The 18210-nt window shown below is 34.9% G+C and overlaps 1 protein-coding gene across 7 annotated transcripts in view; it reads right to left on the bottom strand.

The window, feature by feature from the left end:
* LOC143256931 (C-Maf-inducing protein-like) overlaps nucleotides 1-18210 on the bottom strand; it is an 80413-nt gene that overhangs the window by 47564 nt on the left and 14639 nt on the right. For 5 of the 7 annotated variants that reach the window (XM_076514825.1, XM_076514824.1, XM_076514821.1 and 2 more), the window contains exons 2-5: nucleotides 13876-14004; nucleotides 12827-12877; nucleotides 10297-10368; nucleotides 2206-2295 (exon numbers count right to left, since the gene is read on the bottom strand). In XM_076514825.1, coding sequence (XP_076370940.1) covers nucleotides 2206-2295; nucleotides 10297-10368; nucleotides 12827-12877; nucleotides 13876-14004 — 342 coding nt within the window. The remainder of the gene's footprint in view (nucleotides 1-2205; nucleotides 2296-10296; nucleotides 10369-12826; nucleotides 12878-13875; nucleotides 14005-18210) is intronic. The other 2 variants (XM_076514823.1, XM_076514822.1) reach the window with 2 other exon arrangements.

Below are 18210 nucleotides of genomic sequence, written 5' to 3'. Positions count from 1 at the left end.
GGTTCATAACCCGTTGCTAGAAAAACACGCTTCACGTGAACTTTGGAGCCGTAGGTGTCGAATAAGATTGATGGTCAAACCTCTGTAATCGGTCAGACAAGATTAACCTAAGAAATGGTTGGCAGTGGCTGCTAGTCACTAGCTACCTTCCCTCTAATTTCTCAATTCCAATTTAGGGACGGCTAGCACATATAGTATTTTATGTTGTGAAAATTCTGAAACAAACAAATAAACGATTTGTTCAAACTGATCGTCTTGTTTTGGTAACACAGGAACTATTTTGCAGTTTCTTGTGGCACAACATGGAATTAATATGTAGCCTCTTCCTCCATATGAAGTACAGGTCATGTGCTACAAACAGCCATAACAGTTTAGAGTTGAGTAGATATGTTAACTAGTTACGCGGCTGCACACAAGCAGTCAAGCACCGCCCACTTTATTATTCCAGTCGCGCCAATCTTCAGCAATAGTGAGGTGTATTAACATTAAGACAGCATTAACCCTTAAACAGCGACCATCATCAATTGATGCTACTACCTACAACATTTCCACTGTTCAAGGATTAATAACCCTGGCAGTTGATAAACGTAAAGCTCAAATAACCTGGCGGTAGAACTGCAAAGCGGTCTAATGATCAATAGGGTCGATGGTCTAAAATACACTCCGCGCATTGCCTTGATACTGTTGCACATAAACAAAAAATTCCCCTCATGGATTGAAAAAATAGAGAAAACACTGATGTTAATTACCTATTTATTTTCAGACAATGTATAATTATCACACTTACAGTGCGTTCTTAGAATATTGTATCACATTAAATTAAATATGTCAGCATTGATATAATTCTAACTTTACGTTTTTTTTTTTTTGCCGTTAAAATTTGTAACACGTACACGTTTTATATTACTTTTATCTTCGACCTAGTTTTTTTATATATGTAAGTTAAGTATATTTGTTGTCATCTACAAAGATTGTCAATGACCTATCTGCTGGATTTACGAGTGATAAACCTCCAGACGTATATCCAAATGGCTCAGCATGGCCGGGTGGGTTAAAGCGTTCGACTCGTAAGTTGAGGGTCGCGGATTCGAATCCCCGTCATACTAAAGATGCTCGCTCTTTCATCCGTGGGGGAGTTATAACGTTACGGTCAATCCCACTAATCGTTGGTAAAAGTGTGGGCGGTGGGTGGTGATGACCAGCTGCCTTCCGTCTAGTCTTATACTTCTAAATTAGGGATAGTTAGCGCAGATAGCCCTCTAATACCTTTGCGCAAAATTTAAAAAAATTACATCTGAGACACGGTGAGGGGTATCATTTATGTGTGTAGCGTTTTTCATTTAATAAAACATTTTATGGGTACTGTAATATACATTTAATATAAATTTAAAAAACCTTTTTTTCAGATACTGTGTTTTAAAATCTGTTTTATTTTCGTTAACACTAAACTGCTGTTATCGTATAAAACAATAATTACATGAGTATATTTACGCCCACAATATTACTATTTTGAAAAAGATATTTTATTTTTCCTGTGGTAGGCGACTGATCAGGGTTTTTGTGATTACTTACAATAACGCGTCATTAACGGGTAACTTTACGTATCGATAGACAAGTTATTTTGTATTGGGATAGTTTATACTAACAAGCAACTTTTATGTAAGAGGGTTATGGAATTTTGCTACGTACGTGTGTGTACGTTTAATGTAGTAACAGATTCTTAATACACTGAAGTTTTACTTTCTTGTTAGTTAGTATTATTGAGGATTTTTTGGATCGTTGTACATTTGAAATCTTAAATTATCTATACGTCGACCAACAATTCCGAATTAGTCACTCACACCAAGAAACAGTGTTAATGTTTCATTAATACTAATTTGTTACAAATGATTTGGTTTGAATTTCGCGCAAAGCTTCTCGAGGCCTATCTGTGTAAGACTAGAGGGAAGGTAGCTAGTCATCACCATTCACCGCCAATTCTTGAGCTACTCTTTTACTAACGAATACTAATGACTAGCTGCCTTCCCTCTAGTCTTACACTGCTAAATTAGGGACGGCGAGCATGTTTGGTGTGACGGAGATTCGAACCCGCGAACCTAGGATTACGAGTCGAGTGCATTAACCACCTGATCATGCTGAGCCCGTTACAAATGTAAGACTAAACCAAAATAACGCAGATAATAGAAATAAATAGTTTAAAGTTACCTTTTTCATAAAACTTGAGACGATACTTAATGGAATTTTGAAGATACTTTCTCCCTGGAGTGGCGTGGATAAAGCTAGATCCACAAGACTCTGTGAAAAGGCAGAAGAGTTTGTGGGTCATCGAAAAAGTGAAATCACAATTAATACAACGTGAGTTACACGTGATAAAATATGGTACAGCATAACGTGCGTTGTACATAATAAAATATAGTATAAAGTGAACTATACAATAACAAATATATTATAGCATAAAGTGAATTACACACGATAAAATATCGTATAGTATAAAGTGATATAATATTATATTTTATGAAGAAATTTTAAAATTCTTAGTTTATTTGGTAGTTTTAGCGGAGACATGTGACCCAGAAAGTAATTGAGATTGCAATGGTCTGGTTGCTTTGTTTCTTGTCTCTCTATAATACTTAGCATCTATTCTGCCTGACAGTATATCGCAGTAATATATAGAATCTGGGTAAATAGGGTTAACACTGTAATATTCTTAGCTGGCCGAGCTGACATTTGCTAAATATAATAGCCAACCACTGCCTTAAGAGAACAAGTGTCACGAGGTAACGCTTCCGACAAGACAGTGTTACGTTTTACAGGCCTGTTCATTTCAACAATGCATGTTAATACCCAATTACTTTAAGTCGACATTATGCTAAATCGTTCTGTATTATTACTAAGATTGTTTCCATCTCTCCGCAGCTAACAGCGGTAATTATTAGCAGATCTACTGTTTAACATTGTTAAATGACCTACAAACAAAAGTATACTTTATAAGACAGTTTGAAGGTTTTACTGTTTTCGTAGCTCACGTAACATGATTTTAAATCCCCTATGAATCAGGAGGCAAAGGGACAATAAAAACACAGTAATAGGTATTGACTTAATGAAAGGTACGTTAACAGCGACAAGAATGTGCATCACAAATCCATATTATTAAATAGGCATAATATTCAAATCAGTAGGAAGTGGTGTTCACTTGTGTCAATGGCCAGGTGGGTTAAGGCGTGCGACTCGTAATCTGAAGGTCGCGGGTTCGCATCCCCGTCGCGCCAAACATTGTCGCCCTTTTAGCCGTGGGGGCGTTAGTAAGTTACGGTCAATCTCACTATTCGGTGGTAAAAGAGTAGCCCAAGAGTTGGCGGTGGGTGGTGATGACTAGCTGCCTTCCCTCTAGTCTTACACTGCTAAATTAGGGACGGCTCGCACAGATAGTCCACGAGTAGCTTTGTGCGAAATTCAAAAAACAAACATCGAGTCAGTGTTGGTTTACCTTATAAGTCTGCCAGTGTTTTATAACGTTTGGTGTCATTTTTTACGTGATTAAATCGTGTGGTATTCAAGTAAGTTGTAATTTCGTCTCTTTTATTTAAAAAACAACAATAAATAAGTAAATTTAAGCTACTTACTACATGGTGGAGTGAAATAGACTCAAAACACATGTTACTTATTATAATTTATCTGGGATAAGTCTACCATTTACTATGTTACGTACGTTACGTATTACGATTTCAAATAGCTGGAAATTTTAATTTTAATTTAGAAGTTAAATGAATGTCAATATCTATTCATTTTATGGTATTTGCCAACAAGATTGATACACACAATATTCTTTCTTATAGATAAATACATTTTAATATTAGAAATAAAAATAAATAAAAATACAATTTATAATAACGGTTATTACAATTAATAATTTATGTACAAAAGTTTCATAAATTTACACACAATATTAATAAGCTCAATCCCGCCTGTAATACGTTATCGACAGTTCACACAGAACAAATTACTTTTATGTTGATACACAGACACACTTCACTTGATGGGATTGCTAGCTGGTTCTGTTCTTTACACGTGAGTTTTTTTTCCTGACAAAAATATCTCAGAAATAGTAACGCCGGAAGTTAGTTCACTGAAGTTGTAATTTTCAAAATCTATTAGTGTTTCTGGTCAAATATCTGTAGTTTTTCCAATTAATAAGCGTTTATCACAGTTATAGCTTCAGAGATTTATAGTATACTGACTGTTGCAAACCAACAATATTAAACTTCCTCCCATTGTGCTGCAATAGCTATCTTTTATTCTCATTAGGCAAGATTCTCGAAAATTTAGCTTACGCTCAAGAATCTTCTACAAATTTAGAAAACAGGAGAGACTTTCGCAATATACCTTCAACAATATACGTTACATGCATTTCTAAATACATATTAAACTTAAAACATAGGTATTAGAATAAACGTATAAAGGTAAATCCATTACACACCGCATAAATAAATAATTAATTAAATATTCGTCTAATAATTATATAAACAGTATATTACGGAAGTTTTTAAGAAAGAATTAAGGCAGCAAACACAAGTGAACATTCAATCATTATTAAATATTTATCTTTAATAAAGCTGACTTGCTTCCATGTTCGTTCATAATGACGTCTGTTGGCTGTTAGAGCATATGAAACTTCACTTTTGCTCTGGAAGAAAGACAAGAGCTCTAATGTGTTCATACATACCGTTAAGTAACAGCCAATGTTTCTAGAGCGGTGTCTCACAATAATATGGCATGCATTAAGGCTGTTTCCTATTGTCACATATTTCAAATATATAAACCATTACCTCATACAAACTTTAACAAATCGTTCTTCACAAAGGCAAAAGTATAGAGGTTTTATGTATTATACTCTACATGGCCAAAAGTGTGTGGGTACCCGACCATTACACCCATATGTGCTTGTTGAGCATCTCATTCCAAAACCATGGGCATTGATATGGGGTTGGTTCCTCTTTGTTGTTATGACAGCCTACACTCTTATGGGAAGGCTTTTAACTAGATTTTGGAACATGGCTGCGAGGATTCGCTCTTATTCAGTCATAAGAGCATTAGTGCGGTCGGGCACTGATGTCGGGCGAGAAGGCCCGGCTCGCAGTCGGCGTTCCAATTCATCCCAAAGGTGTTCGATTGGGTTGAGGTCAGAGATCTGTGCAGGCCAGTCAAGTTCTTTCACACCAATCTCGGCAAACCATGTCTTTATGGATCTCGCTTTCTGCACGGGAGCATTGTCATTCTGAAACAAAAAAGGGCCTTCCCCAAACTGTTGGCACAAACTTGGAAGCACACTATTCTCTAGAATGTCATTGTATGCTGTAGCGTTAAGATTTACCTTCACTGGAACTAAAGAGCTTAGCCCAAACCATGATAATCATTTTCAGAGTATTTATTATTCCTCCTTTACAAAACTTTACAGTTGGTACTATGCATTCAGGCAGGTCACATTCTCCTGGCATCCGCCAAACCCAGATTCATCCGTCAGACTGCCAGATAGTGAAGCGTGATTTATCACTCCAGAGAACACGTTTCCACTGCTCTAGAGTCTTATGGCAGTGTGCTTTACACCACTCCAGCTGACGCTTGGTATTGTACATGGTGATATTTGGCTTGTGTGCAGCTGCTCGGCCATGGAAATCCACTTTTTGGAGCTGGCAACGAACAGTTCTTGTGCTGACGTTGCTTCCAGAGGCAGTTTGGAACTCGGTAGTAAGTGTTGTAACTGTGGACAGACGAGTTTATGCGCTACGCACTTCAGTGCTCGATGGTCCTGTTCTGTGAGCTTGTGTGGCCTACCACTTCGTGGCTGAGCTGTTGTTGCTTCTAGACGTTTCCACTTCATAGTAACAGCAATTACATTGCTAGGGGCAGAAGTCTGACGAAATGACTTGTTGGAAATGTGGCATCCTATGAGAGTGCCACGTTGAAAGCCACTGAGCTCTTCAGTACGACCTATTCTACTGCCAATGTTTGTCTGTGGAGATTGGATGGCTGTATGCTTGATTTTATGCACCTGTTAGCAATGGGTGTGGTTGAAATAGCCGAACCCACTAATTAGAAGGGATGTCCACATACAATTGGTCATGTAGTGTAGTAAAATAATTTTGGAGCTTTTGTACATCATTATAGTTTATGATGCTTCGTACAGTGATGCTTTTTCTTATTACCATGTATATTGACAATTTCCCTACAACATGGTTTCAATTACAAAAAAACTCCATCGTGAGACTGTCTTGTCTAAAGCACATTCTTCATCTCTGATGGTTTTCATACGCCACCTATTGAATGAGAACAGCTATTTTCCAGTGCCGCTTTCAACAGCTCAGTCACACAAAAAATCCTTAGGCGTTGCGCCTAGTGACTTGATTGGTATGTTGTGTAAGTACTTGTATTGCTTTAACAGATAGAAATCCTTCTTGATTATATTGCATACATGTGACACGTAGACGGCTTTGGTCATTGAAATTTGTGGTCGTGGATTCTCACCTGTTACAAAACGCTGCATTTTGCCTACCACAGCCGAGTTACAGTTTATTGTAGGTTTCTTTTTTGGATAGTCTTGATACCCCTAGTTGACCCATATTTCTCTGTTTTCCGCTGTCATTAAGTACAAGAGATATCACTCTCTTGTAAATTATAAATATTCAAATTGAAAATGTCTTTATAATTTTAGTGTGTGAATATTTTGCATCGTAAACGGCTTTTACATAATCTTTCAAAAAGAGAGCGATTTTACGTGTCGTTACACTACCTACAAATTGTTTTAAGATAATGTAATCAACTTTCTATAAAATTAAGAAAACAACACGCTCTCAAGTGTAGCGAATTTACCGTTGTACATTTATTTTAGTGCCTACGCAATACACTTCTTTTTTGTAGGTGATGTACATTCTTAAGTGTACATAAGTCCTGCCTGTTCTCGAAATTTCTGGAGAATTCTTGAAAGTGAAAAATGAACAATACTTGTTTGACGAAAGCGCGCGTGAATTTTGTCGAAATTTCTACAAACTCGCGTGATTCTTATAAAAGGTAGCTAGCCGAGAGATAGCTACAGCTGGTGTGCTATAGGCCTAGGAAGCTATAATTGTGAATAGCGTCTATTAATAAGAAAACTACAGAACTGGACCAGGAATGTTTATAGATTTCTAACATTAGAAACCATTGAACTACAATGAATTACTTCGGACATCATAGTTTCTGTTTGTTTGTTTTTGTTTTTTGAATTTCGCGCAAAGCTACTCGAGGGCTATCTGTGCTAGCCGTCCGTAATTTAGCAGTGTAAACAAGAGAGAAGGTAGCTAGTCATCACCATCCACCACCAACTCTTGGGCTACTCTTTTACCAACGAATAGTGGGATTGGCCGTCACATTATAACGCTCCCACTGCTGAAAGGGCGAGCATGTTTGGTGCGGCGGGGATTCGAACCCGCGACCCTCAATTACGAGTCGAACCCCTTAACCCACCTGGCTATGCCGGGCACCTTATACAAGCAACTTTTGCAAAGTATATATATATATATATATATCATCGTGAAGTTGTTCTTTCGAGGAGAAGTTCTTTTAAATTATTTGGCGCAAAATAATTCAAAGTTCAAGCTACATAAATACAACAAGTTAGTTTATTTATTTATTCTATAGGCTTGTGCCTTTAGTAACTAAATAAACCTATTTTTAAAGTAACGCTAACTGTTCAACATCAACGTAAAAATAAATTTACTTGTACAATTTCATAGCCGATATATTGGTAGCTGCCTCTTTCCTCTCCAGTGGTTCAGTGGTAAGCCTGAATGTTTATAACGTTAACAAGTGCGTTTCGATACCTATGGTGGACAGAGCAAAGATAAGTCTATTGTATAGCTTTGTGCTTAACATCAAACAAACGTTATGGTGGACAGAGCAAAGATAAGTCTATTGTATAGTATAATCTATTCCTTACTTTTTGAAAAACCTGCATAAAATATTTAACATCAAACAAACGTTATTTGCCATTCATTGGCTGATTCACTCTACCGGCTAGCAGAAACTTTTGTTTGTTTATGTTCTGACATAAAAATTTATGTCTGCATACATATTTACATAATGGGCTACCTTGCTCTGTTCATCACGTGTATCGATGCTGAAACAAAGCCATTCATTGGCTGATTCACTCTACCGGCTAGCAGAAACTTTACACAATGCTTTAATTCCTATCATATGTATAATCTATTCCTTACTTTGCTGGAAAAACCTGACATAAAATATTTATGTCTACATTACATTATTAAATTTTTCGATCTTAACGTCATGCGTCCTGTAGCTAATTTAATATCTAAATTATAATACTGAAAGCAGTTTACAATGATATCTTCAATTCTAAAATGAGAGATTTTACACAAAGTGGGTTAAGGTTTCATAATTAACCAGCAAGTTACAAAACTGAAAGAATTTATGAAATACAGTGAAAATACAGAAAAACAACCGAGAAAAATCACACCAAAAATCAAACTGTGTAATAAGGAAATTACAATATTAGGACACAAAACTTTCAACTAAAATTATATTGAAAACTGATATTAAGAAAATAATAAAAGGAAAATAACTAAAATTATTTATTTTTATCAAGATGTCGAATATGTCTTTCTGATAACGAATAAATTATGGATGGAAACTAAAAGAATAACCATCAATAATTTGAGATACTGCTGTAAATTTGTTGGTATACCAATTAAAGCATTTTACATGACGTCAGTTTCAGCAATGAATTTATTGTTTTTTTAAAATAATCCATCGCAAAATACTTTAAGATAGTTTCCAGTTTATTATTCCATGATAAAGTGGCCCGGCATGGCCAGGTAGTTGAGGATTCCGACTCAAAATCTGAGGGTCGAGGGTACGAATCCCCGTCACACCAAACATGCTCGCCCTTTCAGCCGTGAGGGCGTTATAATGTTACCATCAATCCCACTATTCGTTGGTAAGAGAGTAGCCCAAATGTTGGCGGTGAGTGGTGATGACTAGTTGCTTTCCCTCTAGTCTTACACTACTAACTTAAGGACGGCCAGCGCAGAGAGTCCTCTTGTAGCTTTGCGTGAAATTCAAAACAAACAAACCAACCAAAGATTTATGTTCACCAGAACAGAGTTCGAGTCAGCTGGAAGTTTTAACTCTCGTGAACATCTGTAACAGTTTTTGTCGAGAAAATCTGGGATTTTAAAAAAACAGTTTTAAATTTTCAGAAATCTACCCAACCATAATTTTAAATTATTTTCACTAGTGTTGGTGCTCAAGTTGTCATTTACACTATTATTTCAGTTTGTTTGTTTTGTTGTTAAGCGCAACGTTGTACATTGGGCTATCTGTACTGTGCCTACCGATTGTTAGCGTTATAGGCTTTCAGAATTACCGCCGAGCAATTGTTGTGAGGGAGGCTATGATTTCAGTGAAATTAAAATATTTCCATCAGTTTTATAACGATGAATAGAAATACTTAACATACATCAAAATGGTTTCAAAAACATTAGAAAAATACATGTTTACACTATTTTATAACTTAAAACGTATGGTTTTGAACTACTAGCTGTAACTATTTCATTTATTTATCATTTCAATACGAACTGCGATTTTTTCACTGTTCTTCTAAATTGTAGAATAAATCTATTCCATTTTCTAACCACCTGTAACATAGCAAGAATTGTATTCCTTTAAGCCTAGATGCGCTTACATCTGTTTCTCTGTTTGTGTATCTATATGATAATTAATCATCATCACAAATATATTTTGTTTTTACGAGTAATACACCTTTTGAAATATCTGTGGCATGTGTACACTCGAAAATAATAATAATGTAATATTACTTCAGGAGCACAAAAAGTTTACCCCTTCCCTCAATTGAAGAATGGTATGTCTCTGAACTTATACTGCTAGAAACCGGGTTTCGATACCCGTGATGGACAGAGCACATTTGTATAGCTTTGTGCTTAATAACAAACAACACGAAACTTTACCCTGCTAATAAAAAAAAATAACATTTGTGCACAATCCTACATTAACTGACTGGACTGTTTAATCATTTACGAGTTTGAGGTAATTAATGCTACTAACATTATAATTATTACAATTAACCAAACAACTGCTCGTCTGTTACTTTTTAATTTCTATAAATCTAAAATGTCGAACTATCTTAAACAGAAAGTTAAGTATATCCAGACGTCTATAAAAACAAAGAACGCTATTTATTATTATGAATATATAAAGCGAGGAGAAACAAAATATTACAGATACCTTTAGTTCCTTCATTAGTATATCGCATCCTTCGGTTCGGCTGAGCGACATCTGGTGACGAAGCATAGTTCTCTAAGTGAAAAATAACTGTTATTTCAACAACTCAAACGCATGTTCTGATAAGCATAATAAAACACATGTTATACGCCCTTCTCTAAAACCATAATATCGGATAATAAATTTTGTTTATATCTACCACAGTGTGAAATCAATCACCCCACTCTAGAGTGAATATATATAGAAAACACAGAATCTCTACTCGTACAGTAAAATATTAAAAACTGGAAGAGTCTTTACAATACTAAAACGATAGATCTTATCTTTACTGAGCAGTTTATGAGTGTAATGTATTTACAATATACGTCTTCCTGTAAATTGTAGTTAAAATTCAAACTTATGATTTAAAAAAAAATCGTATGGATGAAAACACCATCATTAATCATGTGCAAAACGTGATTCTAGATGTGTAGCTTCCATAGCTAGTGCCAGTCTAGACTGTCTATATTAGGTGGAACTTTAAAGATGTTGACAACCAAATCACTCTTACTGGCTCAACTTTTCAACTAGTGGAAATGACTCCTGCTGTACAGTCAAGGTAGGAGTTCAATGGTTGAGACACATAGATTTCAAAGCGTGCGCACTGACCTAGTATCTCCTTTCTTTTCGTTTGTCCTCGTAGACAGTCTTGCAGTGTATTGCTTAAGTTCCATTTCTACTTTAATTTTTAGTTGTTATTTGTTCTGTTACACTTAAAGTATTGTATCATTCATTTCTAATCTTTCCGCTATTTCAGTGAGTTGTGTTTTATTTCGCTTCGCTTTTCCTCTTAATTATTTTGTGAGATGTAGACAAAAAACAAAACAAAAACATTCACTGACTTTTTTTACTTTACTCAGAGTAAGTAAAATATTAGATATTTTTTCTTGTTTTTTTTAAATTTCAAAACATAATATCTAGATATTGCAGTATACATAACGCTAAAACTCTGGTTTCAATACCTACAGTGGATAAAGCAAAGATAGCTCTTTCTATAGGTTTGTGCTTAGCAACAAATTAAATTCGTGGTCCAACATAGACAGGTGGTTAGGGCGCTCGACTCGTAATCCTAGGGTCACGGGTTCCAATCCCCGTCACATCAAACATGCTCACCCTTACAGCCGTACGCGCGTTATTATGTGACGGTCAATCCCACTATTTTAGTAAACGAATGGTCCAAGAGTTGGCGGTGGGTGGTGATGAGTAGCTGCCTTCCCTCTAGTCTTACACTACTAAATTAGAGACGCTAGTGCAGATAGCCCTCGTAGCTTTGTGCAAAAATTCAAAACAAACAAATACAATCCGTAGTGTAGTGCTTGAGCACTATGTGCTTCATTTATAAATAAAACATTAGCTTAATTTTTAACATTTTAATGGAAGTTATTATCAAATAGTAGAAATAATTATGTATAATAAATATGGGAAAATCAATATATATATATATATATATTGTAGAATAATTTTTATACACAGAACAACAATATCACTTCTTGTATTTATCATTTATTAGGTCTGTTGTGCTTTTTAATACTGCATTTTGTTTGTTTGTTGTTTAGCACAAAGTTACACAATGGTTTGTGTTGTGCCCACCCTGAGCATCGAAACCTGGTTTTTGGTGATGTGAGCTCTCAGGCCTTCAGCTGAGCCACTGGTGGGTTTAACACTGCATTATTTAGTCCCTCATGGAGTTTTCTATGCTTAGTTAATTATGATCATGTTTCGACAGCTTCAAAAGTTGTTCACTGACAACGGTATTGTTCTTTATATTAACTTTGTTAACTCACTTATAATTTCGTCAGAACTGCTTATATGTAGAATTTATAGTTTACCAGGTTTTCTCAGTTGCGGTGTTATGTAATTACCTTTATCTCAGCTTTGAGATGCCATAGGCTAGAGATTTTATTGCAATTCGTCTCGAGATTGGAACATAGTGATGAAAGCTAGGCTGGGCATATTTTGATGAAAGAAAAATAGCTTATAAAATCATTAAATTGCACTTTATGGTGTTCTATTGTACTCCGTCTAACGGTGCACTTCTGGACCTCTGAGTAAAAGTATACATTTTTTACTTATAGGAATTTTTCTTTTAAGGCTGATCTACAATTTTATATTTCCTTCTCAAACTTTCTAAAACAGGTAGAATATTTTGAGTTCAAATTATAATTTTGCCATATCTTCTTGTTGTTGGTTTGAATTAAGCACAAAGCTATACTATGGGCTATCTGTGCTCTGCCCACCACGGGTATCGAAACCCGGTTTTTAGCATTGTAAGTCCGCAGACATACCGCTGAGTTACTGGGGGCAGTATGTGTGTATGTATTTTTATAACAAAGTCACATTGGCGTATCTGCTGAGTCCACCGAGGGAAATCGAACCCCTGATTTTAGCGTTGTAAATCCGTAGACTTATCGCTGTACTAGCGGGGGGCTTGCCATATCTAATAAAAGGTTTATTGCATATGAATATGTAAACACATAAATACTTGTACACTTACCTTCCAAAAAAGAGAATGAAGCCATTGATCTCGTACGTAAGTACTGCTGACCTTAAAGAAAATCGACAATATTAATACGCATGCACATATCTGTATAGTCAATGAGTGATAATTTATTACAACAATCTAACTGTTCCAGATAATACTGTAAAATAAAAATGGTATATTACACTTCCTTCCTTTTTGGTACTAAATATTAGCGTAACTGATTTTAATCATACACCAAATATGTATATATATCCCAAGACGACGTTAAAAAATTAATTTTCAAAACGTTTGAAATGTAACTGCCACTATAGTTGTAACAAACATTTAAACAGAACTTATTGATACATAGCTCCCCAAGGTTACACAATGTTTAAATAAACATCATTTACTGACTACAGTTATGAATGAAGTAAACTCTTTAGTTTGGCCTGATTTCTTCATGATATCACTACATTAAAATATGCTATTAAAAGTATATCGAATTTTCGTCCGATTGGATTGCTGTACAATTAAGTGAATACACGTTTTGTGAAGTTCGGGTTCTCTGAAAAATAACGTTTATTTACAATAGCTTCTATTTGCTCATAGCACTTGTTATGTAAAACATTACAACAGTTTTCGTTGGTGGAGGCTGGTCCTTTGTTACTAGCCTCCGTCTCGCAAAGAAGTCCATAGGTTACTTTGAAAATTCGAAGTGTAGACAGAGAGAGTTTTTACAATAAAGAAATTAGTTTAAGAAATCTGAAATTCCTGTTTATATGTGTCTGTGTATACTGATGTTTATCAATTTATAACGTATATCTTTCCAGAACCGGTATTTACGTATTAAAATATTAGTATTAAATATGTACTTAAGAATGGATATATTAGTAATAAAAGTATACTTATTTTTCTTTAACATGTTTTTCAAATATATCATTTTACACAGAAATCCGCTTTTTTATATAGGTAGATGTAAAGCTATCCTCACTCAAAAATACTCTGCACCGTGCATGGCTCTACAAATTTATATTTATGTTGGCCCTAATCGAACTCTTCACACTAAACGAACAATTTCCTACCCGTAGCACCACAGAACCACTTGGAATCACGATTCTGATACATATCTTCTGTGATGACACCCAGGTAGGGAGACAATGGATTTCTTCAATCTGAGAGTAGGGAATGGGTTCTTCCATGAAACCAGTGGACTGTGGAAAATGACGCAAAGCAATGTAGTATTAAAAGATGCTGTTTACGTAGGAACATTGAATGTTATTTACACAACCAGGAACAAAACTGTTTTTGTAAGAACGGGTAATTCTATTCTAGTAATAGTAGAGGATTTAATTATTTATATAAAAAATGTACAAGTAATAATAAACAATTATGGAGAACTATTTACTTAAGAAAATAAAAACTATATATTAATCAAGTAAGGAATAATTTTATTTAACTTATAACAGAAAATAATATATACATAAATATAGTTTTAACTGATAACTATAACAGATTTAATAGCATATATTTATTTTAATATCTAGGTTTATTTCAGTTTAACATATATTTAGAAATGCATGTAACTTATATTATTAAAAGTGTATTGCGAAAGTCCCGCCTGTTATCTAATTTTGTAGAAGCTTTTCGAATGTAAGAATCAACAATACAAGTTTTACATCGTTATCAACTGAAATTTCAAGAACCTCGCCTAACGATTATAAAATTATTTGCTACAGCTGGTATACCATAAACCTCGAAAGTTATAATTTTGATTAACACTTATTAATCGAGAAAGCGCAGATATTTAACCAGAAACGTTTCTAGATTTCGAATATTACAAGCCATTTAACTTCAGTAAATTAATTTAGGACGTTAGTATTTCTATGAACACGTTAGAGATCTTCGTCGGAGAAAAGTCAGCTTGCAAACGGCATGAGGCTAGCCATTAATGGAATTGTAACCATATAAACTCAGAATTAATTCACTCGTCATGAACCGTCGCAAAATATTCAGTTCTAGACCAAATAGAAGACTCAGTATCGTTTTTAAAACTTTTGTATATAAATTATTATTTATTATAACTACTTGTATTAATTGTTATTATAAATTGTATTATTATTTATATGTTAAAATACATTTGTGTTAAGAAAGAAAACTGTGTGTGCTAATCTTATTGGCAAATATCACAAATTTGATACATATCGACATTAAATTATCTTCTAAATACAATTCAAATTTTCAGCTATATGAAATTGTAATACTTAATGTACATAACATAATAAATCGGAGACTTGTTCGAGAAAAATCAGAATGCGTAACATAACATAAGAGCAGGAGCAGAGAATATATTCACATTCATAATTCAAAGGAGTAGTTTACTTTTTTTAATGAAAATATTATTTTAAGACAAATATAAATATAGGTAAATTGCTGTTACATGTCGAAACAGATCATCAGCAGGGTATCACGATTACCTTACATTACACCTCTTATGTATTGGATAAAACAAACACGTTTGCATGTTGGAAAATGTCATTAGGATCTATTGTATATGTTGTGCATTCAGCGTTTGTACAACCTTCATAGCTGAATTCTTTATTTAGCTGTAGTAAGATATAAGAAATGTATTACTTTAGTACCACTATTACAACTGCAAGCGGCGATGCTAATTTAAGTATGTTTTTTAATCGATTTTTATCTTTGACATTGGATGATGTCATTAACGATAGTCACACTGTCACTCCCTGATTTTAGCGTTGTTAATCTGTAGATTTATCACTGTTCCAGTGGGGAAAATTCAGATAAACAAATAAAGATGTTATAATTAATTTACTTTGTTTAGGCAGTTACCCCATGTATACCAGATTACTTTCGCAGAGTTCCCGAAAGTGTTCTGTTTCAAAGGTAAATAAAACCAAAACTAAAAGTAACACTTTTTTCGTGTGTTGTTATACTGTGTTGTAGACAACAGTATTCATAATTGTTATCTTTATTCGTGGTATGCACACGTTTTGGTAACGTCACAACAGTACAAATTGCAACATTAAGCGTTGCTTGTGTGATATTATTTTAGTGTCTACTGACTAACGCCTCCAAGTGGCACAACGGCATGTCTGCGGACTTACACCGCTAAAATCGGGTTTCGATACCCGTGGTGGGCAGAGCACAGAAAACCCATTGTGTAGCTTTATGCTTAATTCTAAACAAACAAACAAATTACTGATGGCAGGCAGGCAACACACTGCTGTATACTAGTGTGTGGGTTTATAACAAATGGCCTCTCCAGGAGGCCTTTGTCCCCGTTTTGGAGAAATCAAATTAAGGTATTTTATCCCGAACGCTTTCATAAGGTGGATTTTTTCCTCTGAAGAAGAAAGGCCCACTTTTCGAAAGCGCCCGGGTTATACGGTATCGTATTTTTATGTTATTTTGATTACTTTGATGTTTTTCTAACATCACGAATGTAACCTCGCGTGTATAAAAGTAGTTCTGTTCTAAATTTCTGTTTATAAATCCAACTCTACCTTCTTGTTTTTTAAAGATATAACGAGAAATAACGAAATATACACAAACATGTAAATGGTCACAATCACAAAGATCTGCTCACAAAAGTAAAATAAAATGGATAATTATTAAATAATGTTTTTGCGGTGGTACAGATTATATCAAACATTTTGTAATTAAGATATGTCAGGGTAAAAGGTTTAATGCTATAGATATATTGGATTAACTGTCGACGATGGTGAGAAAATAAATCTAACTCTACGGTCGTCAGTGAACGTACGACGTCACGAATGACGTAAAACGAGATCCAGAATATGTCAAGAACAACGAGGTGTGTGTATGAGTGCGTAACCACCCTGTTCTAATGATCTAGAATCTCGAGACCCGAATCTGAGCTCTGTATAAATGTGGAACAAATAGGAAAGTGATGTACTGAACAACAAAAAACAAATACATGTGTTCTTATCTATCTAACTATGTTACATGGAATAGCGATCACTGATGAAAAGATAAACATCATAAATCAACAACATACTATTTACATGTTAGTTTATAAATACTTGTAACAAAGATGCTATTTAACGTACCTAATATGACTACAAAGAGTACATTTCTTTACTTTTTCAAATATCTATGCACGTAAAGTTTGTTTTCTTTTTATTTCGCACAAAGCTACTCGAGGGCTATCTGTGCTAGCCGTCCATAATTTAGCAGTGTAAGAGTAGAGGGAAGGCAGCTAGTCATCACCACCCACCGCCAACTCTTGGGCTATTCTTTCACCAACGAATAGTGGGATAAACCGTCACATTATAACGCCCCCATGGCTGAAAGGGCAAGCATGTTTGGCGCAACCGGGATGCGAACCCGCGACCCTAAGATTATGAGTCGTACGCCTTAACACGCTTGGCCATGCCGGGCCCGTAAAGTTTTGAAGGCAACCAATAAATAAATTTGCTCGTATGAACCAATGGATGTGCTAAAGCCAATCACTTCCAGTAACGCCTTTAAAAAAATAAATTATTTTATTATATGTTACGGCTTTCAAAGTAAGGTAGAACATTTTGTAAAACAGGTACTACAATAACTGGTGTGATCATTCACAAGTACACTTCCTATTGTGTTGAGTATTAAACAAAATATTATTGTTATCCGTCGACATTACCGTACGTGTACGTTAAATTTAATTGCTCTATTGACAAACCGTTAACGGTTTTGTTTACTCGGTATAATTAAACGTAGAATATTAAGAATATGATATTACACTCCTCATACTGACGGACAAAGGTTCACCAGAGTTCTTATAGTAATATATATTTACATATTGTAACGGATTTAATATTATACATATATTTTTTATTTTAGTTTAATATATATTTAGAAGTGCGTGTAACGTATATTGTGAAAGTTCCGCATGTCCTCTAAATTTGTAGAAGATTCTCGAACGTAAGAATCAACAATGTACAATGTGTGTATTGCCAATACTATTACCAGCTGAATTTTTTGAGAATCGCACCTAACGAGTACAAAAGGTAGCCGTAGCAATACGCGGGAAAGACGGTTTATTATTCAGTGATGTCGAGAAAACCCACTTGTAGAGAAATATATATGCAAAAACGGCTCGTTTGGGTTGAGAAAATATTTTACGTAGAAGAGCGAACAACGTTTCGACCATCTTCGGTCATCGTCAGGTTCACAAAGAAAGAGGTAACTGACCGGAAGCTGACCACATGTTTGAAAGGGGTTGTGCAACTGAGTGTCGGAACGTAGAGGGCGGTGTTAGATGTTTGAATATGTAATTTTACTTATTTTATTATATTAATATAGGTATAAAGGCGTTCCTTTATATTCGTTTATTTTGGGTTTAAGTTGTTGTATAAGTAAGGCTTCTTTAATTTTGCGTTTGTTTATGTTTG

This window comes from Tachypleus tridentatus, chromosome 7 (genome assembly GCF_004210375.1).
Source record: "Tachypleus tridentatus isolate NWPU-2018 chromosome 7, ASM421037v1, whole genome shotgun sequence".
Taxonomy (NCBI): Eukaryota; Metazoa; Arthropoda; class Merostomata; order Xiphosura; family Limulidae; genus Tachypleus; species Tachypleus tridentatus.
Note: the sequence above shows the minus strand (reverse complement) of the source record. Positions and strands in the feature narration are given on the sequence as shown.